The sequence below is a fragment of the Megascapheus bottae genome, chromosome 15 (genome assembly GCF_031878675.1).
Source record: "Megascapheus bottae isolate mThoBot1 chromosome 15, mThoBot2.hap1, whole genome shotgun sequence".
NCBI lineage: Eukaryota > Metazoa > Chordata > Mammalia > Rodentia > Geomyidae > Megascapheus > Megascapheus bottae.
This window is the reverse complement of record NC_143523.1, coordinates 42403934-42428900: the sequence shown is the minus strand read 5'-3', so window position 1 is coordinate 42428900 and position 24967 is coordinate 42403934. Positions and strand designations below refer to the sequence as shown.

Here is a 24967-nt window from a genome sequence, read left to right as displayed (position 1 = left end):
TTGAAGCTCTGTGATGTCATAGGCAGAAAAGAACCTCACCACCAATAAGACTGGAATTGGAAGCTGGAAGCAGATGCTAAGCTTCCTGCCACCCTCCCCATACCTATTTTAGACCCTAGAGTACTGCAGAGGAAGTGGTCGTGTCAGCTAGAAAACAACTCAGAAAAGGAATTGGAAATCACTACTTATAGTTGTAACATTTGAAGTACGTGGGAATGAACAGAGATATAAACATAGATAATAAGCTGTTTGGGGTTTGGGCATTGCTGGGGATTCAAGCCAGGGATTAAGGCAAGAACCCTGTACCATGAAGCTCAGTCCCAACTCACAAGAGTTTCTTCAAAAGGGAGAAGTGTGAACAGGACTGAAGAAGCCTTCAGTTCTAAACCCAATTTCCTCCATCAGGTTCTTCATCTAACTACTTCCCAACAGAGGATAAAGAGGAAAACACACCTGCAATACCTGCAAAAATACACTGGCAAAGAGAAGGGGACCAGGATAGTTGACCACTTTATGTATGCAGCCAGAGCAAGAGGAGGCACAACAGTTTCGTGGCGCAATGCCAAAGCACACTGAAAATTATGAAAGGAGGCCACATCAAAGCCCACAGATTTATCTAACTGATTCCCTATATAGACTTTAGCTAGAACATCTAGCTAGAACTTTTAGCCTTCAGCCAAAAGTTATATTCTTTCCACTCTCTAAAACACACTTAACACCTTCTTTAGGGTTATATAATATTCAATACTTCCTATAGCTTTATTTTATATACCTCAGCTGAAAATCAGAAAGTTTTTAGCATTATTATTGTGCAGCAGAGAAACAAAGTTTTGATTTTTTGGGGGGTGGGTGGGTCATGGGGCTTGATCTCTGTGCCCCTGAGCTCTTCAGATCAAGGCTACCGCCCTACCCCTTGAGCCCCAGCCCCACTTCCCATTTTCTAGAGGTTAATTGGAGATAGGAGTCTCACAGACTTTTGGCAAAAGGAAAAATAATATTTCACACTTTTTTGTGTGTGCATGTGTCAGTACTGAGGCTTGAATTAAGGGGTTGGGCAATGCCCCTAAGCACACTTGCTTGCTTTATTTTTTTTTCCTCAAGGGTAGTGCTCTACCACTTGAGCCATAGCTCTACTTTGTTGTAGTTGGTGGTGGTGGTGGTAATGGTGGTGGCTTAATTGGAGATTAGGGGTCTCAAAGACTTTTCTGCCGGGCTGGTTTTGAACTGTAATCTTCAGATATCAGCCTCATGAGTAGCTAGGATTATAGTTTTGAGCCACCAGCATCAGGCTCTAATTTTTTTTGGGGGGTGGGGGGATATTCCTGGATCTTGAACTCAGGAGCTGGACACTGTCCCTGAGCTGCTTTTGCTCTAAGTTAGCACTCTACCACCTGAGCCACAGCACTACTTGTTCTGTGTATGTGGTACCAAGGAATCAAATCCAGGGCTTTACATATACTAGGCAAGCACTCTACCACTAGGCCATATTCCCAGCCTTGACTGTTTTAAATGCTAAACCAGAAACATTAATTTGGTTAGACACTGTGCTATCCAGCATTTGCAACTTAGGGAAGAATATGGAGAGTTCCAAGCCAATTTGGGCCACATAGCATCAACTTGTCTTAAAAAAAAAATCTAAAGAAGAAAAATGAAAAACAAAATATTTTAAGTTTTTCTTCCTAAGACATTTCCTTACTATTTATTTATTTATTTTGCCAGTCCTGGAGCTTGAATTCAGGGCCTGGGGCACTGTCCTGTCCTTGGGCTTCCCTCAAGGCTAGTGCTCTACCACATGGGCCATAGCACCACTTCCAGCTTTTCTATGTATGGGGTACTGAGAAATCAAACCTGGGTCTTCATTCATGCTAAGCAAGCACTCTAACACTAGGCCAAACTCCCAGCCCTCCCCCCTTTATTTTTTAACATTTTTACTTATTTTTTCAGATATGGGGCTTGAACTCAGGGCCTGGGTGTTGTCCCTGAGCTGTTCTTCAAGGCTATAACTCTACCACTTTGAGCCACCAAGCTACTTCTAGTTTTCAGGTAGTTAATTGGAGATAAAAAGCTTCAAGAGCCAGGAGTGGTGTGGCTCATGCCTGTAATCCTAGCTACTCAGGAGGCTGAGATCTGAGGATCACAGTTCAAACCCAGCCAGGGCACTAAAGTTCATGAAACTCTTATCTCCAATTAACCATCAGAAAACTAGAAGTGGCACTGTGGCTCAAAAAATAGGGCGGTAGCCTGGAGCTGAAGAGTTCAGAGACAGTGCCCAGATCAAGTCCCATGACCAACTCCCCCCCCCAAAAAAAAGTTTCAAGGACTTTCCTGTTTGAGCTGGCTTTGAACCAAGACTTGGATCTCAGCCTCCTGAGTAGCTAAGATTACAGGTGTGTTACTGTTATCATAAAGGCGATATACACAGGGTTACAGTTAGATTAGTCAGGTAAAGAGTACATTTCTTTTTGGACTATATAACTCCTTCCTTATACTTACTTTTTTTTTTTTTTTGCCAGTTGTGGGGCTTCAACTAAGGGCCTCAGCACTGTCCTTGGACTTTTTCTCAAGGCTAGAGCTTTACCATTTGAGCCACAACACCACTTACTGCTTTTTTCCATGTATGTGGTACTGAGGAATTGAACCCGGGTCTTCGTGCAAGCATTCTACCACTAAGTCAAACTCCCGGCCTCACACTTTTCCTTACTCTTACACACTTGTTAACTATAAAGGTAAAGTGAGCATCAATTCAGTTCTGCTTACTATAACACAGAAAAAAATGGGGTACTTACAGGCATTTACTTTTTAAAAAAAAAGAAAAAATTAAAAGTCAGCACCTAGTGCTATAATTTCCAAATGCAATGTATGGTATATTTATTTCTGAAACAGTTCAGGTGACTAGACACTCACACATTAGCTAAATTAACATGGAATCAAACAGTATTCCCAAAGCTCAATTCCATTCCCAAGCAAAAGTTGGAAAAGATTTAGTTAGGTTGAGTGCCAGTGGCTCAAGCCTATAATCCTAGCTATTCAAGAGGCCTCAGTCTGGAGAACTTTAAAGCCAGCTCAGTCAGGGAAGTTTAGTTGGTAACCAGTGAACGGATTATTTCCAAAATAATCAGTAAAAAAAAAACACACAAAAAACAGGCTGGAGGTGTGGTTCAAATGGTAGAGGTCCAGCCCAACAAGTACAAGGCACTGAGTCTAAACCCCCGTACTTCCAAAAGAGATTTAGTCATAAGACTTAGTTTTGTTTGTTTTTAGCCAGTCCTGGGGTTTGAACTCAGGGCCTGGGCACTGTGTATGAGGTTTCTCAAGGCTAGCTCTCTACCACTTGAGCCATAGCACCACTTCCGGCTTTTTTTGTGTGTAAGTGGCATCAAGGAATAGAGCCTAGGGCTTCATGCATGCTAAGCAAGCACTCTACTACTTGGACATGCTCCCAGCCTTATACTTAGTTTTTATTAGTTTCTACATTTAGTCTATCCTTTTGTTTCCACAGACACCTCTAAATTTGAAAGCAAGGCTTCAACTATTTCTCACTCGAAAACAAGGACTACATGCAATACAGAACATATAGAAAAAATCTTGGTAGACCTGGTTTTTTTTTTGGCCAATCCTGGGACTTGAACTCAGGACTTGGACATTGTCCCTGAATTTCTTTTGCTTAAGGCTAGCACTCTAGCACTTGAGCCACAGAGCCAATTCTGGTTTTTCTCATAATTAATTGGAGGTAACAGTCTCACAGATTTTCATGCCGGTCTGGCTTTGAACCAGGATCCTCAGATCTCAGCATCCTGAGTAGCTAGGATGACAAGTGTGAGCCACCATTACCTGGCTTCTATGTAGAATATATATTTATTCTTCAGAATGAAAGAAAAAAATACTAATTTCATTTCTTTAAACACTTATATATTATTGTCCAGACCCCATAAAATATACCATCATTTCACAGTGGCTGGCACATAGTTGGCTGTACATATTGGTTGACGGATGAAAAATGGACATTCAGGAAACACAAATTCCAGGTTGCCAGTCAAATTAGAAAGCAAGGCAATGTTTGGTTCTCAGTGTCAACATTTTCTAGTTACACAACCAGGAAAACAAATGAGGTATAATTCTACTATATGTACAAGTCACAGTTCAACACATTCTTCTTTGAGCATTAAAACTTTATTTACAAAAGCTATAGTGAGGTTAAAAGATTTTTAAAATTAAATACTGATAATATGATTTTACAGACCAGTTTTATTGCTTAATATTTCTTCTAGAAATAAATAGGTACCTTCATTTATAATTCCAATATACCACTTGCAATCTTAACCCACATTAGCATCTATTTGCCAGTCTTGAACTTTTGGTGATGCCATATGCTTTTAAATTAACCCTTTTCTTCAATACTGTGCAAAGCTCCCAACAGACTGCTAGCCTATAACCAAATTAGGTTACTTGCTAAGAACTCATCAGACAATCTATACAAAATAAGGAGAACATGCATATCCTAAAAGCTCAATGGATGCTAAAATCAAAGATGACATAATGTAAATTTGGGATTAAACAACTAAACAACTATCATTTGTCTGTAAGATCTCAATGACCTATACATTTTATATTGAACTCAAATCTCCAAATCTCCAAGGACCTTTCTTGTACCCCTTTTCTTTGTGGGGGGGAAAGGGATCACACATTTTAAAACAGTATTTAATGGGTGGCCTATTAAAAATCACAATGTTCCTAGCTGTCAATTTCAAGTAGCACCACTCTCCTGGAAAGCTTTAAGTACCCATTGGCGCAAGACCAGACACAGATGTTGTTACAAAGGGACCTCTAAGGAAAAATGAATTTTAGTTCTAATACTTTGCATATAAACTTTTCCTTCTGCAAGACTTGTCTGGAGTTGAAAATCAAAGATGTTAATATTCACATAAAGTAGTACATTAGAAAAGGGGGATGGGGAAACCCTTTGGTTGAATGAAATTTCATTTATCCACTGACAATCTGGAAAAATTCACCTCCACTGTACTGCAGATTTACCCTCAACTGACAGAAAAAAAACTATATGAAATGGAAAAAATATATATACATATCATTTAATCAACAGCTGATTACCTTTAAAACTTTGGGCTTCTTTTCCCTCTGGGACCTCTTGTTTTCTTTTATAACCTAAAAAAAAAAAAATCAAATTGGAAAATCAGCCTCCTTTTAAGAAAAATATTAGCTCCCACCTCTCCCCCAATTTTTTTTATTTTGACTATTTCTCTATAAAAATATTGATACCATTTAAAAACATCCACATGTTTGCTAGGCAGAACCTAAAGAGCTTATGTAAAAAAAAAAAAAAATGTACACTTTAAAAAGTCACTTGGGGGGGGTGAACCCAAAACACTTGCATAAAGATGAAGGAGGGAAATACCCCTTCCCCCCTCCTTAAAGTCTGTCTTAATTAGCCTCTGTATTCTTCAGAGCGAAGCCCACGAGGTAGCCATCTTGCTTGGTTCTGCAGAGGAAGCTTCGACAGTGGAACAGTTCTGCAAACTGCTTTTGGTATTATTATCATGGTGTTTAAAGGCAGCCCTGGCCTGCCAGCACTGTAGACGTGCTGGGCATGCCTTTTGCAAAAACAGCCCCACAAAGAGTGCAGCCAATAGCAATGCAGAACCTAGCAACTCCAAAGTGATCTTCTCAGCCCTAGCCCTTCCTAGACAAAGGATCTCCTGTGCAGCTCTGCTCCTCACCACAGGACACAGGCAGCCACAAGCTGCGACATGGAGTTCTCTGCAGAGGATCTGGTCGCGCCGAAATCACAGGAGGCTTTAGCAAGGGGGGGGGGGGGGAAAGCATACAAATTCCCAGGTCACCAGCAGCAGCACCAGCAGCACCGGATCGATGGCGGAGTGTCCCAGATTAGTAACCTCTTGGTGGCTCTGAGGTCATGTCTGCACGGCGGGGGAGGGGGAGCGATGCTCGGTCTCTCAAGCCTAGGGGGGGGTGCAACTTGCACTAGCTGAAACTCTGGAAGGTATTGTGCATTTTGACTTTATAAGGCGAGGCTAAATATTGGCGATATTTAAGGCGGGAGGTTATGTGAGGACAGGGAAGGCTCAGCTGTTGGGCTGCTTGTCTCATTCCTCTGAACCACACCTCTTTGCGGCAGGCGCTTTGCCCAGAAACACAGCAATCTGATTTCTGTCAATAAATGTCCAACGACAAAGGCGGATTAAGAAGTAACAGTAAGCCCGGTAACAAGGAGAAGGACAGGAGAAGGAGTGGACTTGTTTAAATGACACTTGCCACTGGAACAATCAAGAGAGAAAGGAGAAGGTCTCTCTGATGACCTTCATTTCCCAAAGGAACCTCTCCCTTAGTCTAAAGCTGACTCTCACTGGCCTCTCTGGGACTAAAGCACATTTTGGGGGATATGAAGGGGGGGACCTCCTTTCTTGCAAGACCATCTACTGTGTCACCACTGAACATCTCCCCCAGAGCTGCCAAGCCCATCCCACGTGCAGCCAGTCTGCACTGCAGCCTGGCTGTCAGACAGAGCCACCCACTTCCCTGGAACGGGGACAAGAGGCAGGAAAAGCCACCCTCTCTCTCCACACATCCACCTGCACAGCTCCCCACACTCCACCCCCCTGCTCCATGTGTGGTCGACAAAGAGAGAGCTGGCACCAGAGCTGACACCTGCCAGACACTGGGAAAGGTGCACAGGAGAACTCTCCCTCCCGAAAGCCCCCGGCGTTGCAATGGGCAAGCAGGCGGGCACAGGATTAGAGAGAGCTGGCTGGTCTCAAGGTCACCGCCAAAAAGCGAAAGGTCACAGTGTCATCACTGCCACCTTGACAGATCTTGGTTAGACAGTCCTCCCCTTCCTTCCCCTCCAACCCTCCCCAGCCCCCTGCCCCAGCGCACAAATACACACACCTCCTCCAGACTGGCAGAGCCAAAGTTTTGAGCAGAAGACTGGCAGCATGGTTTGCCTGGCTGCTACGCCAAAAATGGGTTTCCCATTTGTAGTTGGATTCAGAACAGATTCCCACAGAACTTGGGAACAGCAAGGGCAAGGGCCTGAAGGTCTGGCTTTCATCACTCCCACTTCTCAGGATCTGCTTTTGCCACGAAAGCACAAGGGGGAAGCCCAACATGACACTTTTCCTACTTTAATTTTTTTTTTTTTAGTTTTTTTCTTAGGGTTGGGGACTGAAGCTAGCACCCCTTGTATGTTCAGTACTGATCTACAAGGTACCCCATACACCTCCAATCTGGTTTTCCGCTTGTAGACCACTGTCTTCCATGCAAAAACAAAACAAAACAACAACAACAAAAAAATCCCTACTAGGTAAAGTGTTCCCAGCTCTTCCTTAAATATTTGTAGTAAACCAATGGATTCTGATCTAATGAATCCACTAAGCCCACGTTTTAGCTCAGAGTTTTGGGGGTGGTTAATGACAAATGCTTAAAATAGTTAGAAATCAGGATCCCAGGGTTCAGGAGTGTGACCTAGTGGTAGAGTGCTTGCCTAGCATGCACTGAAGCCCTGGGATCAATTCCTTGGTACCACATATACAGAAAAAGCTGGAAGTGGTACTGTGGCTCAAGTAGTAGAGCTCTAGCCTTGAAAATCTCAAGGACAGTACCGGGCCCTAAGTTCAGGCCACAGGACTGGCAGGAAAGAAAGAAAGAAAGAAGAGAGAGCGAGGGAGAAAGAGAAAGAGAGAGAGAGAGAGAGAGAGAGAGAAAGAGAGAGAGAGAGAGAGAGAGAGAGATTTGAAACAGGTATAAAACAATTTCATGTTTCTGTGGTTGGTAAATGTTAATGAGCATGTCTGCAAGGCTCATTTATGTGAGCAGAGCAGGATGGAAGGGAAAGCCATTACTTTTTAAGACTGAGTAATATTCCTTTGTGTGTGTATATGCACATACTACATTTTGATTATTTATCCATTCTTCTGTTGTGAAGACATTCAGGATGTGTTTGCCTTTTGTTTACGGGGACTAATGTGCTAATGTGCAGTATACAAGTATCACTTGGAGTCACTGCTTTCAATGATTGAGTAAGTATATACTCAGTAGAACTCAAACGTAGGATAAGTCTATACTTCATTTTTTGAAGGACTATCCCTCTTTTCTCTCCAGTAGCTGTGTGTTTTACATCTCTTCACATCAGCTGTGTATTCAAGGTACCTTATTTCTTGGAGTGTTCTTGGACAGGTTTTAATGAAGGCTAGTGCTCTGCCACTTGAGCCACAGTATCACTTCCAACTTTTTCTGAGTATATGATACCGTGGAATGGAACCCAGGACTTGAGGCATGCTAGGCAAGCACTGTACCACTAGGCTACCTTCCCGGCCCATGCTTTAGATTGTTTATATAAATTATATCCTATGCACATTTTGGATATGTGAATGTATGCCTATTAATTTTTGTTGTTGTTTTTGTTCTAGTTCTGATGCTTGGGTACTGTCTCTTAGCTTTTTTACTCACAAGGCTAGAACTCTTCCACTTGAGCCATAGGTCCCCTTCTGCCTTTTTAGTGGTTAATTGGAGATAAGAGTCTCAGGGATTTCCTATCTGGGCTGGCTCTGAACCACAATCCACATCTCAGTCTCCTGAGTAGACAGGATTACAGAGGTGAACCACCAGCACCCTGTCTTTAATAGAAACCTTACTGCAAAATGGGATTTGTCTATGAAATACAGTATTAAATAAGCTGTATTGTGTAAATAAGTAGAACCCCAATAGCAACACCCAAACCCTGTCATTATGAAAGGACCAGAAGTAAGTGCAGCCCAGCCATCATTCTGGAAACCACAAGTTAAGTCTACATCACATGGGAACAGAAAAGCAATTCATTCATTCTATGTCTTCAGTTCCTCAGAAGGAAAAATGTTTCACACATGCTAAGAAACACCAGGTACTAGATGCTTCTGAAAACCTCACTTATCTTCCTCTAAATAGCATACAAAGTGGCAGGAGAGAAAAGAGGTAAGAGAAATGGGCTGCCTATACAAGTCATTGCAAGGATGTAACACCACCAACAACTTTGGGGTAGCAGGCAGGAATCACCTGTTCCTCCAGTGTTAAATGGTATCCCTGCTTCCCAAGGAGGACAATCTCAGCATTAGATCAATGATGAGAGTCTGGGGAAATCTAAATTTCCAGTATAACCACTCTGCCTTACTCACATAACTGCTGTCAATCACATTGTGCATGTGCTAGTCCTAGAGCTTAAATTCAAGATTTGGGCATTGTCCATGAGCTCTTTTGTTCAAGGTTAGCACTCTCCCCTTGAGGCACAGTTCTACTTCCAGCTTTTTTGGTGGTTATTTGGAGAAAAGAGTCTTGTGAACTTTTCTGCTGGGGCTGGCTTTGAACTACAGTCCTTAGATCCCAAACTCCTTAGTAGCTAGGATTACAGACATGAGCCACCAGCACCTGACTTCTTTAAAGTCTCAAGAGATCAGTGTGATTCTCTCTCTCTCTCTCTCTTTCTTTCTTTCTTTCTTTTTTTTTTAATTTATGAGACAAGTTCTTACTATATAATTTAGGCTGACCTTAAATCCTACATTTTCCTACCTCAGGATTGCAGCTATATGCTACTACTTCCAACTGTGTCATTCTTTTACATCTTTTACCATTTTTGTAGGGAGTGGGGAATATGATTCATGTTTCTCTAAAATCTACTAAAAACAACAGACTATATTTCCAAGAAAATGCAAATAAAAATGTTAAGTTGGGGCTGGAAATGTGGCTTAGTGGTAGTGCCTGGCATGCATGAAACCCTGGGTTCAATTCCTCAGTACCATATAAACAGAAAAAGCTGGAAATGGCACTGTGGCTCAAGTGGTAGAGTGCTATCCCTAAGCAAAAGAAAATCAGGGAAAGTGCCCAGGCCCTGAGTTCATGCCCCAGGACTGGCAAAAACAAGCAAACAAAAAATGTTATGTTGAATTCATAAACCACTTTGTTGAATGGCAACTCTTTTGTGAGACTATTTAATTTTTTTTTTTTCCCAGTCCTGGGGCTTGAGCTAGTGGTAGCATGCTTGCCTAACATGCATAAAGCCCTGTGTTTGATTCCTCAGTACCACATCAACAGAAAGGGACAGAAGTGGTGCTGTGACTCAAGTGGTAGAACTCTAGCTTTGAGAAAGCCCAAAGACAGTGCTCAGGCCCAGTTCAAGACCCAGGATTGGCAAAAAAAAAAAAAAAAAAAAAAAGCTGGAAGTAGAACTGCAGTTCAAGTGGTAGTATGCCAGCCTTGAGTGAAAAAAGCAAAGTGACAGTATCCAGGCCCTGAGTTCAAGTACCAGTGCTGCACAAATACATGCACATGCATGAACACATGTTATACACTTTCATTCAGTTCTGAGGGAGTAAGGATCACAGATTGCTACAGTCTATTCAGACTAAGAGTATTCAATGTAGCAAGTCTCTAGTCTCAATCCCCAATACTAAAAAACAAATAAATACATTCAATGTTTTGGTTCTTGCTGTTTTAGAATGATTGGACTCAAACAATAGTTCTGGCTCAGCCCCTGGAGTGAACTCTGACTACAGGTATGCTGTTGCCTTTGGCACCAGTCCTGAGGCTTAAAGTCAAGGCCTGAGCACTGTCCTGGAGCTACCACTCTACTACTTGAGCCCCACTTTCAGGGTTTTGGTTTTTTGTTTTTTGCCAGTCCTGGGCTTGAGCTCAGGGTCTGAGCACTGTCTTGGTCTTTCTCAATGCCAGAGCTCTACCACTTGAGCCTCAGCACAACTTCTGGCTTTTTTCTACGTATGTGGTACTGAGAAATCGAACCTGAGTCTTCGTGCATGCTAGGCAAGCATTCTACCACTAGGCCAAACTCTTAGCCCCCCACTTTCAGATGTTTTTGCTTTTTGTTTTGTTTTGTTGTTAATTGAAGATAAAAGTCTCTCTTGGGCTTTTCTGCCCTGGCTGGCTTTGAACTGAGATCCTCAGATCTCAACCTCCTTAGTAGCTAGGATTACAAGCACGCCAGCTTCTCCTCTCCTTCCTTCTCTTCTTCTCCTTCTCCTCCTCCTCCTTCTTCTTTTTTCCTAGGGCTTGAATTTGGGACTGAGCACTGTTCTTGGGCTTTCTCAAGGCTAGAGCTCTACCACTTGAGTCACAGCACCACTTTCACCTTTTTCTATGTATATGGTACATAAGAATCAAACCCAGGTCTTTGTGCATGCTAGGTAATCACTCTATCACTAGGCCAAACTCCTAGCTCTAGCCCTTCTACTTTTACAATTTCTTTTTGCAAGGCCTGGGGCTTGAACTCACAGCTTCTTTTACTAAAGGCTAGCACTCTACCACTTGAGCTACAGAGCCACTTCTGTTGATGTGGTACTGAGGAATCAAACCCAGGCCTTCATGCATGCTAGGCAAGCACTCTACCGCTAGGCTACACTCCTCCCCCCACGCCCAGCTCAGGAATTCTGTACAACCAAAAACATGTGGAAAGTTTAAGATACTTAACTAAAAAATTAACAAAGAGCACATTTAAGGGAAAGAAATGGACCTGGCTGTCCCAAAATACCTGTATCATTGTCTTTAAAATTGGTAGATTTTATATCAGCCAGGCTCTGTGTCTCACTCTAGCTACTCGGGAGCCTAAGACCTGGAAAATCATGGTTCAAGTCTAGCCAAGGCAGAAAAGTCTAAGAAACGTTATCTCCAATTCACCATCAAAAAGCCAAGCTGGAGGCATGGTTCAAGTGGTAGAGTACCAGCTGTAATCAAGACATGGAGTGAGGTACTAAACGCACATATACATGTGCATACACAAACACACTAACACACCTACACACAAACACATACACACACACTTATCTTCTTCAGGCTTATGTATTTCTGAGGGTGGAAGGCAGTATTGGGGATTGAACCCACAGCACTTAGCTAACTAGGTAAGGGCTCTACTACTGAGCTGTTTACTACTGTAATAATAAGTACATAGGCCAGTGGCTCATGCTTATAAACCATAAACCAAGCTACTCTGGAGGTTGCAATTTGCAATGCCTGGACTGCAGTAAATAGCCAGCCTGGGCAAGAAAATTCATGAGACTTTCATCTACAATTAATGGGGGAGGCAGGGAGGTGGGGAGCCAGAAATGGAGCTGCAGCTCAAGTATGGTAGTAAACAAGCCTTAACTGAAAAAACTAAATAAATGAGAGTCTAAGGCACTAAGTTTCAGTTTAAGCTTCAAATGGCTACTTTTTTTTTTTTTTTTTTTTTTTTGCCAGCCCTAGGACTTGAACTAAGGGCTTGGGCACTGTCCTTGGGCTTTCTCAAGGCTAGCATTCTACATCTTGAGCCACAGCACCGCTATTTTCTGTGTATGTGGTACCAAGGAATCCAACCCAAGGCTTTGTGCATGCTAGGCGAGCACTCTACCACTAGGCTACACTCCCAGCCCCCAAACAGCTACTCTTTTCATTTCTTGTCATAGACACTGGCATGTAAGCAATGGGGAAATGTTGTATCTTGTACAGCCAACATTGGTTGAACATCTAGTGTGTATACCTGACACTCATTATTCCTGCCTTGGGTTCTGGAAATTACTTAAGCACCTTCTAATCTCTGCTCGCTTTGCAGGAAAATATCACAGCCTCCTTTTGCAGAGATTTGGTGACCATGGGACATAATTAAATAGAAAAGAAAGCAAGATTTCTCTTTTGTGTCCCTCCTAGAAGGTGTGAGGAACTGATGACAATTTAGTCAACACCTCTGGGACTAAACACTGATTCACTGTAATTCCCTGAATTGCTTAGGTTAGTTTGATTCATTTGCAAGGAATCCTTTATTTATTTATTTATTTATTTAGTGCTGGTCCAGGAGCTTGAACTAAGAGGCAGGGCACTGTCCCTGAGCTCTTGTGCTCAAAGCTAGTGCTGTGTCATTTGTGCCACATCTCAAGTGGTTATATAGAGATCAGAGTCTTACAGACTTTCCTGCCAGGACTGGCTTTAAACCACTACGTTCAGGTCTCAGCCTCCTCAATAGCTAGGATCACAGGTATGAGCCCCCAACGTCCAGCGGTTCCTTATTTTAGAATGGTGGGAATGCTAAAAAAAAAAAATTAAGATTCTTCCCTGGAACATTTGAGCTACTTCCAGCATAGATCCACAGGGTGGCCTTTTCAAAAGGAGAATGGCTTTGTCAACTAAGAGGCTGACCAATAAAAAGAGATCTGCAATTAAGTTCTGCAGAAAAATAAGTACACACCTCTCTAATGTATCCATTATTAAACGATAGGATAACTTGCATGATGCTAATGCTAGATGAAAGTGTAAGTCAGTTTCATACCTTTTTCTTCCAAAGTAAGATGATATACAAGCCAGGAATGATGGTTCATGCCATGTGATACCAGCAAATTGGAATTTCACCTAATTGGAATCCAGCTAATTGGAAGAGGGAGGCAGGAGGAAGGCCAGGTCAAGGTCAGCTGAGAAAACATCCTAGGCAAAGTATTTGAGAGAATCTCACCTACAAAATAAAGGACTGGGAACATAGCGTAAATGATCCTCAGATCTCAGCCTCCTGAGTAGCTAGGATTACTGGCGTGAACCACCAGTGGCAGGCCCATCAGTGAGACTGTTTTCTCCAATAAACCACCAAAAAACTACAGGCAGAGTTGTGGCTCAAGTGGTAGAGTGCTAGTCTTGAGAAATAAAAAACTCAAGGACAGGGCCGGGAGCTCGGCCTAGTGGTAGAGTGCTTGCCTACCATGCACGAAGACCCGGGTTCAATTCCTTGGTACCACATATATAGAAAAAAAGCCAGAAATGGTGCTGAAACTCAAGTGGTAAGAGCTCTAGCCTTGAGAAAAAGAACCCAAGGACAGTGTTCAGGCCCTGAGTCCAAGCCCAGGACTGGCAAAAAAAAAAAACCCTCAAGGACAGAAACCAGGCCAGGCCATAGGACAAAAAATAAATAAGCCAGGCGTTGATGACCCAAAATTTTAATCTTAGCTACTTAGGAAGCTAAAATATGAGGATTGTTGATTGATGCTAGCCAGGACAGAAAAGTCCCCATGAGACTCTTTAACCACTCAAAAATTGGAATTAGTGCTGTGTGCTAGCCTTGAGCAGTCTCAGAGACAAAGTCCACGTCCTGAGTTCAAGTCCCACAATGGATCATAAATAAATAAATAAATGCTAGGAATGTGGTTTAGTGGTAGAGTGCTTGCCTAGCATACATGAAGCCCTGGTTTCAATTCCTTAGTACCATATAAACAGAAAACACTGGAAGTGGCTATGGCTCAAAGTAGTAGAATGCTATCCTGGAGCAAAAGAAGCTCAGGGACAGTGCCTAGGCCCTGAGTTCACGCCCCAGGACTGGCAAAATTTGATAATACATAAATAAGTGGATAAATAATATAAAAATGTATACAGAAGAGTAAGGTAAGTAAACTGGTGTATGCCTATAATCTCAGTACCTAGAAAGTTAAGATGGGAGGAAATATGTCTGAGCAATATAGGAAGACTGGACTATACAGTAAGAGACAGCTAGAAAGAAAGAAAGAAAGAAAGAAAGAAAGAAAGAAAGAAAGAAAGAAAGAAAGAAAGAGAAAAAAAGAAAGAAGAAACAGTCATGACAGGATTTCAGAAATTAATGCCCACAAGAAAAACAGAACCAGTTAAGATCAGCATGCTGGGGCCGGGAGTTTGGCCTCATGGTAGAGTGCTTGCCTAGCAAGCATGAAAACCCAGGTTCGATTCCTTGGTACCACATACATAAAAAAAAGCCAGAAGTGGTGCTGAGGCTCAAGTGGTAGAGCTCTGGCCTTGAGAAAATCCAAGGACAGTGCTCAGGCCCTGAGCTCAAGCCCAGGACTGCCAAAAAAAAAAAAAAAAGATCAGCATGCATTTTTGGTGACATATTTGGTGTTAGTGCACACACATGATCGCTAGGTATAAGGTGATGCTTTCCTTATAGACACCTCACAGTCCCACAGTAGGCTACTAAAGCTTCAGTAGAGATCCAGAGAGATTCCTTCCAGGCATAAAGAACTCACAACATCTGCCTTCAATTGAAGGAGTTGGTAGCAAAAATATGTTCCATATGTCATATATAACATATGCCAAAATGTTGGAAAACATTGAGAAAAGCAAGGACCAGATGAAGTTACAGCCACCCTCGTCCCCCCATGAAGGGTAACAATAAAATGAGAGTGTCAATCAGTTCTGAGACATAGGTGAACCATAGTGCTGATACAAAGACTCATCCATAAGACAGTGGACATGCAGTAGTTCAATTTGTATCATTTAATACTGCTCAACTTTTAGCTTTTACATACACACTTTGTAGTGAGCCCAGTTTCTCTAGGTGGAATTCGTATTAGGAAGATGCTCCTGTAATAAATAGCGCTTGCAAATGCTATCTAAGGAACAGCTATTAAATCTAACCAAACACATAATAAGTAATGTGGCAGATTGCTTGCCTAACATGCACAAAAATCCAGGTTCAATTCCTCAATACCACATATACAGAAAAGCCAGAAGTGGTGCAGTAGCTTAAGTGGTAGAGCACTAGAATTGAGGAAAGTCCAAGGACAATGCTCAGGCCCTGAATTCAGTCCCCAGGACTGGCAAAAACAAACAAACAAACAAATAAATAAATAAATAAAGTTTAAGCTGGTGTCTGGTGGCTCACAACTGTAATCCTAGCTACTCAGAAGGCTGAGATCTGAGAACTGTGGTTCAAAGCCAGCTGGGGCAGAAAAACCCATGAGACACCTACCTTCAATTAGCCTTCAAAACAAAAAGCTAGATGTGAAGTTGTGAATCAAGTGGTAATGTGTCAACCCTGAGTGATAAAGCCAAGTGAGAACACAGGGACCAGGGCTTAAACCTCATTACCAACACAAAAGAAAAATAAATAACCTTTAATATTTGGGGAGCAAAAATGTTTTGCCAGAATAAAATGTAAAGGCTGGGAAGGTAGCCTAGTTATAGAGGGCTCACCTAGCATGCATGAAGCCCTGGGTTTGATTCCTTGGTACCACTCACACAGAAAAAGCTGGAAATGGCACTATGGTTCAAGTGATAGCCTTGAGCAAAGTATCCAAGGGCAGTGCCCAGACCCTGAGTTCAAGCCCCAGGACTGGCCAAAAAAAAAAAAAACAAAACCAGAATAAAATATAAGAAAAGTGATTTTCCCCTTGAGTAGATCAACTTGCATACAGCTTGGTCTAGTCATTCAAGTAATGTTCGTAAAATGCATGACATTGTCTCCAAATCATCTGGCTAGACTTCACCAGCTCCACACTACATCAGAAGTGCATTCTACAAACAACTGTCTTTTGCTTTTGTTTATTTTTGCACAACCTAAAAATAACTTGTGAAATGTGGCTAAGCCAAGCAACTCCTCTTTATGTCTGGAAGACACTCTTCTCTCTGTTTTTATACCTCAGTGAAGAATAGCCTAGCCAAAAGCAGATTCCTAGATGACAAGAATGGTAATTATAGGTTTTGATTTTCTTTTTTGTTGCTTTTCTTTCTCCCTTTCTTCTCTCTCTCTCTCTCTTTCTTTCTTTCTTTTTTAGTGTAGTACTGGCAGGGAGTGGGGGGTAGTACTTTCTAGACAGGCCTCTACCACTTGACCTGCAGCTCCTTTTATGTTGGCTATTTAGAGGAGATAGGGTTTTGCTTTACACGAAGGCTAGCCTGGACTGTGACCTTCCTATGTATGTTTCTATGAATAACTTGGGTGACAGTTAAGTATCGCTGTGTCCAATCACTGGTTAGAAGAGTCTAAAAACCTGTTTTGCCATCAGGTGATCCATTGAGCCTTTCCCTGTTGGCTTCCCTTTATTTTCCTTCACTATTCTCTGGATCCTTACTTAGTGGAAGAAAAAGAAAAGAAGGGCAGGGGAAGGGGAGGAAAGGGGAAGAGAAGGAAAGGGAAAACACACTTAATATTTTATTATTATAAAGATGGTGTACTGAGAGGCTTAAGTTACATAAATCAGGTAATGAGTACATTTCTTTGGCCAGTGTCATTCCTTCCCTCACTCTCCCAGTGTTTCCTTCCCATCCCCATCCATAAGTTATATAGCTCATTTTCAATAGTGAGTTCCACTGCTGCATTTGTTCACCCTTCATCCTTCCAATTCGTTGCCCTCTTACCTTACCCCAAACAGATAAACAAGACAAAAAGAAAAGGAAATACAAACAACAATAAAGAAAAAAAAAAGCTTCTTGTTTTAGAAATTAAACCCAAGGCCTGTGCATACTAGGCAGGTATTTAACCACTGAGCTATATCCTAACCTCATTTCATCTTATTTTAATTGACAAATCACAGTTGTAAGTATTTACAGAATATAGCATATTATTTAATATGTACTTATTGTGGGATAAAAAAATCAAGTTAACTTAACTGATTGCCTTTAATAATCATCATTATTTTTGTGATAAGGAGGAGGTTGAGATCTAGAAGATCATGGTTTGAGGCCAGCCTGGGCAGAAAAGTTTGCCAGATTCCCATGTTACAACTATGCTTATTTCTAACTGTGCCTTTGTACAAGTTGGTCTCCATTTAAATCTTATGTACTGTCAAAGAAAACAATTAATGCAAAGGCTTTTTAATAGATACATAATTATTAAAATAAGAAGAGAAAATCCATTAAAAAAACAAACAAACAAACAAACCTGTTTTGCCTGTGATGGCGTCAAATCAGGATACTCTTAAGCTTGGCCTCCAGAATAGTTGGCCTTGAGGTCACAATCTTCCTGCCTCAATCTTCTAAATACAAGAACTAGGTGTGTATGCTTTCACACAGGTCTTGAATCAATGTGAAATTCTTTTTTCTTTTTCTTTTTGCCAGTCCTGGTTTGAGCTCAGGGCCTAAGCACTGTCCTTGGATTTTTTTCAAGGCTAGTTCTCTACCACTTGAGCCATAGCATCATTCTGGATTTTTCTGTATATGGGGCACTAAGGAATCGAAGCCGGATCTTTTTTTTGTGGGTCATGGGGCTACGTCCCTACCCCTGGAGCCAAAGCCCCACTTCCCCTTTTCTAGAGATTAATTGGAGATAAAAGTCTCAAGTTCTTTAGTGCCCAAGCTGGCTTTAGAACCCATCCTCAGATTTCAGCATCCTAAGTGGCTACAGATATGAGCCACCACACCCTGCTTCTAATGCAGGTCTTCAGGCATGCTAGGCAAGCACTCTACCATGAGGCCAAACTCCCAGCCCTCAATGTGAAATTCTTAATTTGGGGCTGGAAATGTGGCTTAGTGGTAGAGTGTTGCTTAGCATTCCTAAAGCCCCAGGTTTGATTTCTCAGTACCATACAAACAACAAAATAATAATAATAATAATAATAAAAATAAAAACAGGACCGGGAGTGTGCCCTTGTGGTAGAATGTTTGCCCAGCGGGCACAAGGCCCTGGGTTCAATTTCTTGGTACCATGTACATAGCAAAAGCAGGAGGTGATGCTATGACCCAAGTGGTAGATCACTAGGCTTGAGAAAGCCCAAGGACTATGCCCAACCCCTAAGTTCAAGTACTAAGACTGGCAAAAATAAGTAAGTAAATAAGCAGTGTTTATATCATATCGAGTTTGAATGTTATTTTCATGTAACCCTCCAAACCCCCATTACTTATGTGCTAAAAGTTAGGATTAAAACTGGGAGACATTGGCCCGCAGCAGCGGCTCACACCTGTAATCCTAGCTACACAGGAGCTGAGATCTGAGGATCATAGTTCAAAGCCAGCCAGGTACTAAAGTCTGTGAGACTCTTACCTCCAATTAACCACCAGAAAATAGGAAGTGGCACTGTGGCTCAAGGAGTAGGGTGGTAGCCTTGAGCTAAAGAGCTCAGAGACAATATCCAGGCCCAAAGTTTAAGTCCCATCACTGACCAAAAAAAAAAAAAAAAAGCTGGGAGACATTATTGCTACTATGCCTGTAATCCTAGCTACTTAGAAGACTGAGCTGTGAGGACTGAGGTTCAAAGCCAGTCTGGACAGGAAAGCCCATGAGACTTGTCTTCAACTAATAAGCAAAAAAGGTGGAAGTAAAGCTGTGACTCAAGTGGTAGAGTACTAGTCTTGAGCAAAGAGGCTCACAGACTGTGCCCCAGGCCCTGAGTTTAAAACACAGAACTAATAAAAAAAAAAAAAAAAAAAGAAAGAAAAAAAGAAGTAGAGGGCCCAGAGTGTGTGGTCTAGTGGTAAAGTGCTCACCTAGCATGTATGAAGCCCTGGGTTCACTACCACATACACAGAAAAAGCTGGAAGTGGTGCTCTGGTTCAAGTGGCAGAGTGCTAGCCTTGAGCAAAAAGTGTCCAAGGACAGTACCCAGCCAGGCTCTGAGTTCAAGACCCAGGACTGGCAATAAAAAAAAAAAGAAAGAGAGAGAGAAAGGAAGAAAGGAAGGAAGGAAGGAAGAAAGGAAGGAAGGAAGGAAGGAAGGAAGGAAGGAAGGAAGGAAGGAAGTTGGTAAATTCTTGCTTTTTCCAGTTTCTGGGAGGTAGTGAATTTACTCTTCAATTTTAAGTATGTAACTTCAAAAAGAAAAAGACAAGCAACTGGCCAGAATGAGTCCTAGTGGAAACCTTTGCAAAATTAAACTCCACCCAATTTCCCTATGTATCCATCAAATGCTATCATGAAAAAAATTGTTCAGTGACAAATTCTAACGGTTGCCTATAAGACATCCTTTAAGTAGATAAACAAAATTGTACTAAAGTTAAAGGGTGCAAGATCAAAGTAACTTGTTAGCCAAGTGCCATAGGTCTTGCTGTAATACTAGTTACTCAGGAGGCTAAGATCTGAGGATTAAGGTTTTTGCTTTTTTTTTTCTTCCCCCAGTGATTTATAGCAATTTATTTAAGTAAAAAATCAATAATCTAGAGCATCCACATAGCCAGCTGCAATAAAAGCTTTAGGCCACTTTTTTTTTTCTTTCTCTTTTTCTTTTTGCCAGTCTTGGGGCTTGAACTCTCAGCCTGGAGGCTGTCCCTGATCTCCTTTTGTTCAAGGCTAGCACTCCACCACTTGAATCAGTGCCGATTCTGGCTCTTTCTGTGATTAAGAGTCTCATGGACTTTCCTGCCTGGGCTGGCTTCAAACCACAATCCTCAGATCTCAGCCTCCTGAGTAGCTAGAATTACAGGTGTGAGCCACTGGTCTCCAGCCCTGAGAAATTCCTATCTCTAACTAACCAGCAAAAAGCTGAAATAGAGGTATAGCTCAAGTGGTAGGACACTAGCTTTGAGCAAAGAAGCCAAAGCCCTGAGTTCAAGTCAGCACCAAAATACACACATGCATACATACACAAAGAGCAAACTTTCTCTGCTTAGATTATGTCAACCATTGCAGATATTCCCCCAGCTCCTTGTCTATTTACTTACTTCCAAAGGTACATGGGCAGATGGTTTCTTCTTCAGCACCTCACATTTCCTCTTCTTGCAGATCTGATGGCTGTTCTTTCTGTTCATGCAGTAAGTACATTCCCCACAGTTGGTCTTTTGCTGGCAGGGCCCACAGAGTCCACATGGCTTTCGTTTTTTCTTTTCCAACGTTGGTGGCAAAGTTGTACAGGAAGAAGATGAGGTATTGACAAGGGATGCTGGCATAGACACACCTGTGGCGTGGACATCAGCTGAGCTGGTTACATTGACCTGGGAAGTCCCTTTTTCCAATATGCTCAGACCAGTCTGAGACAGTTGGCTAACACCCACAGAAGAATGGCAGAGTCCACTCACAGGAGTAAAGGTGAACCCCTGAGTGTTAGCTGGAAGAAGGCTTACAGCAACTTGCTTCTCATTTTCTACATTGCTTGCAGCTATGACTGGAGGTATAGAACTTGGCTCTGAGTTTGATGACTGAGGAGTGTGTCCTGAGTTCAAAGACAAAATTGGCATAGCACTCTGGACATCAAGTCCATATAAGACAGTGCCCTGGGTCTCAGGCCAGTTTGAAGGAGCACTGTAGGTAGCAATGGTGTTTATAGGAATAGGAAGGAAGGTAGGCAGACCTGAGGCAGCGCTCACACTCATGTCGAGGGGCTCTTGTTGGTTTAGCACAGTACCAAAGATCTCCCCTTGGACTGAAATAGCACCAGGAATCTCTGGTGGGTCTGGGACCAAACCCAGGGCCTCACCAGGCACTTGATTAGCACCAGGAAATACCCATTGTGGGAGAGCATTAAACGTCTGTCCCAGGACAGGAGTAGAATCAGGAACTTCCTGTTGATCTGGGGTAGCCTTGAAGACCTCTTGATGATCTGGTTTAGCACCAATGGTTTCTGGCTCTGAGCCTGCCAAGAGGAATTTTATTAGAGCAGCGGGATACATAGACCCATCAAAAGATAAGCCATTTCTAAGGTCCATTCCAGGTATAATCTTGTTAAAATTGGAGGTGGGGGAGTGAAGAGATGTGCTTTTCATGGGATCCAGGTTAGAATCAGACAGCTTAAGAGATTCTACTCGTGAACCCAAGTCTTCTACCTGAATGTTAGGGGCTCTTTGATGGGTCATTTCAGGAGTCGTTCTTTGGGGCAAAGGTGCACATTCAGTCTGCTGAACAAACATTCTAGGAGGAGGGCTGACATCACTTGATGTCGGTTCAGAGAAGAATCTGTCACCATTGTGCAATCCTTCCAAGGACTCAGAAAGGATCTCTGCTGCAGACCCACTATTCACAGGAAGGTTGATTTGGGAATCTTCTACTCTTTGAGACCAAGACTGGGTTGCTTCTTGGCTTTCTTGGCTCTTGCCTTTAATTAGACATTCATTTTGTATATCAATGTTATTTTCTATAGCAGGGACTGGTAGGGGATCTTGGTTTGGGACTGGATCATTTTCTGAGTGCATCACTTCCATGTCATTGGGCACCTTATAACCACACTCACGCTGCTTTTCTGAATTCTTTGAAGGTGGAACTTTCTTAGGTTTGCTAATAACCACCGGGGGTTGGGAGAGTCGCCTGCTAAGAGAGGTACGTCGCAGAGCCATGGTAAAACCATTGCAAGTTAAGGACTCTGGGTTCTGAAACAGAACCTCGGTCCTCTCAGAATTCATTCGCGCTGCCTCAGATCTTGTCAGAAGGCTTCTGACTGGCACAAGTGGTTTGAGTTCTATTTTGTTCTTAACATCTCGATCTTGAATTAATTGCTTTAATTTTCCAGGGTTTACAGTTTTCACTGAGGCTACATTCTTGTTGGCTGGCTTTTTCCCTTGGCTGTTTTTCTTCTTGTTTAGATCTTCCTTCCTGACTAATCTGGAAGGCCTTGCATGGCGGGATCGAGACATAGCTACAGAGCAGGAAGAAATAAAAGGGCACAAGAAACAGAGTCATTGGTCCTTTGGAAAGTCTCACTTCTGAGGAGAATCTGGATGTATGGCCAAGGTCGCTTACACAAGTTGTTGACCTAAAATAATAAAAGAAAAATATTTGAGGTGAACATTTTTCTTATGTACTCTTTTAATATAAAACAGAATATTTATTACTAATTAAAAATTTGGGAAATGAGAGCATTTACTATAAAAGAAATATATAACAGACATAATAATAAACACTAGAAAATACTTTAAACCTTGGGCTTGTAGTAGCTTAGTAGTAGAGTTCTTGCCTACCATGCATGAAGCCCTAAGTATGATTCCTCAGTACTATATAAACAGAAAAAGCTGGAAGTAGCACTATAGCTCAAGTGGTAGAATGCTAGCCATGAGCAAAAGAAGCTCAGGGACAGTGCCCAGGACCTGAGTTCAATCCCTAGGACTGGCAAAAACAAACAAAAAAACAACAAAAAAAAAAACTTTAGTTACTATGGCAACTGATGAAACTGATACAAGTTATTCTAATAAAGTTAGAAAGAAAATATTTCTCTACATTAGAAGCCTCACTTACCAGGCACTGGTAGCTCATGCCTACAGATCCTGGCTACTCAGAAGGCTGAGATCTGAAGATCACAGTTTGAAGCAAGCCTGGGCAGAAAATCCCCAATTATCTACCAAAAACTCAAAAAAGTGAGTTGTGGATCAAAGTGGTAGAGCCACTGGTCTTAGAACAAAAAAGCTAAGGGAGAGCCCAGGCTGATTTCAAGCCCCAGTACTGGAACACACACACACACACACACACACACACACACACACACACACACACACTTTTGATGACATTATCTGCATGAAAAACTACACCTTAATAAATCTGTACTAATTACAAATACTAGAGAATATCTCATTTGAATTCTTGTCATCTAAACTTATTGTGTGATAGGGAATGTGCTTTGTGGTAAAGTACTTGCCTAGTATGCATGAAGCCCTGGGTTCAATTCCTCAGTACCACATAAACACAAAAAGCTGGAAGTGGTGCTGTGGCTCAAGTGGTAGAGTGCTAGCTTTGAGCAGAAGAAGCTCAGGGACAGTGCCCCAGCTTGACTTCAAGCCCCAGGATGGACAAAAAAATTGATAAATATAATAAAATAAAATAAACTTATTGCTCTTCTCCCTTTTCTAAAAGTGTTCACAATAAAAAAAAATGTTGAAGACCCAGGTTCCATTCCTGGGAACCACATACACAGAAAAAGCCAAAAGTGGTGGTGTGGCTCAAGTGGTAGAGTGCTAGCCTTGAGGAATGCTCAAGGACAGTGCTCAGGCCCTGCATCCAAGCCCGAGGACTGGCAAAAAGAAAAAACAAAAGCAAGATGAGGAGAGGGAGGGAAGTGAGGGGAGGGAAATGGGGATAAAAATATGAGAAGGGGGCCAGGAGTTTGGCCTAGTGGTAAAGTGCTTGCCTAACATGCACGAAGACTGGGGTTCAATTTCTCGGTACTACATATTTAGAAAAGCCTAAAGTGGTGCTGTGGCTCAAGCAGTAGAGCTCTAGCTTTGAGAAAGTCCAAGGACAGTGCTCAGGCCCTGGGTTCAGTCCCCAGGACAGAACAAAAAAGAATAGATAAATGAAATTATAATTCATGTATAGAGGTAAGCATTCTATATGTTTATTATCTTCTATCAAGATAGCATTGACATAAAAAATTATTAGAAGCATACACTAGAGGGTTGGGAGTTTGGCCCAATGGTAGAGTGCTTGCTTAGCATGCACAAAGACCCAGGTTCGATTCCTAGGCACCACATATATAGAAAAAGCCAGAAGTGGTAATGTGGCTCAATTGGTAGGGATCTCGCCTTGAGAAAGCCCAAGGACAGTGCTCAGGCTCTGAGTTCAGTCCTCAGGACTGGCAAAAAAAGAAAAAAAAAAAAAGAAGCATACACTAGATATTGAAATCAGTCACAAAAATTAAACTTTATACATTATAGGCAGGTAACCTGTATGTAACAGAGGGTGGCATGGGATCTGTTTTAGAAAGTAATTTATAAATTGATTTCTTAACACTCCATATTCTTCTATATTTTATGTGAAGTTCATTAGCAATTCAGTCTCATAATTAACCTAATGATTATCACTCAAATCTTATCTAAAAAAAGAAAAGTAAAGCTGGGTGATGTGGCTCACACCTATAATCCTAGCTATTCAGGAGGCTGAGATCTGAAGATCACAGTTTAAAACCATCCCGGGCTACACAAAGCCAAGAGACCTGTATCTCCAATTAATCACTAGAAAAAGTAACTAGAGGGCCGGAAATATGGCTTAGTAGTAGAGTGCTTGCCTGTCATTCATGAAGTCCTGGGTTTGACTTCTCAGAACCACAGAAAAACAGAAAAAGGTCCGGGAATTTGGCCTAGTGGTTGGTAGAGTGCTTGCCTAACATGCATGAAGAAGACCCGGGTTCAATCCCTCGGTACTACATACATTGAAAAGCTGGAAGTGGTGCTGCGGCTCAAGTGGTAGAGCTCTAGTCTTGAGAAAATGCAAGGACAGTGCTCAAGCCCTGAGCTCAAACCCAGGACTAACAAAAAAAGAAAGAAAAAAAAGAGAAAAGGCCAGAAGTGGACACCATGGCTCCAGTGGTACAGTGCTTAGTCTTGAGCAAAAGAAGCCCAG

The 24967-nt window shown here is 42.0% G+C and overlaps 1 protein-coding gene across 1 annotated transcript in view; it reads right to left on the bottom strand.

Moving 5' to 3' along the window:
* Positions 1-22272, bottom strand: part of Tet1 (tet methylcytosine dioxygenase 1) — an 80320-nt gene extending 58048 nt beyond the window's left edge. Inside the window, exons 1-2 of the mRNA XM_090346959.1 lie at positions 20371-22272; positions 5107-5160 (exon numbers count right to left, since the gene is read on the bottom strand). Coding sequence (XP_090203085.1) covers positions 5107-5160; positions 20371-22272 — 1956 coding nt within the window. The remainder of the gene's footprint in view (positions 1-5106; positions 5161-20370) is intronic.
* Positions 22273-24967: the final 2695 nt, after the last annotated feature.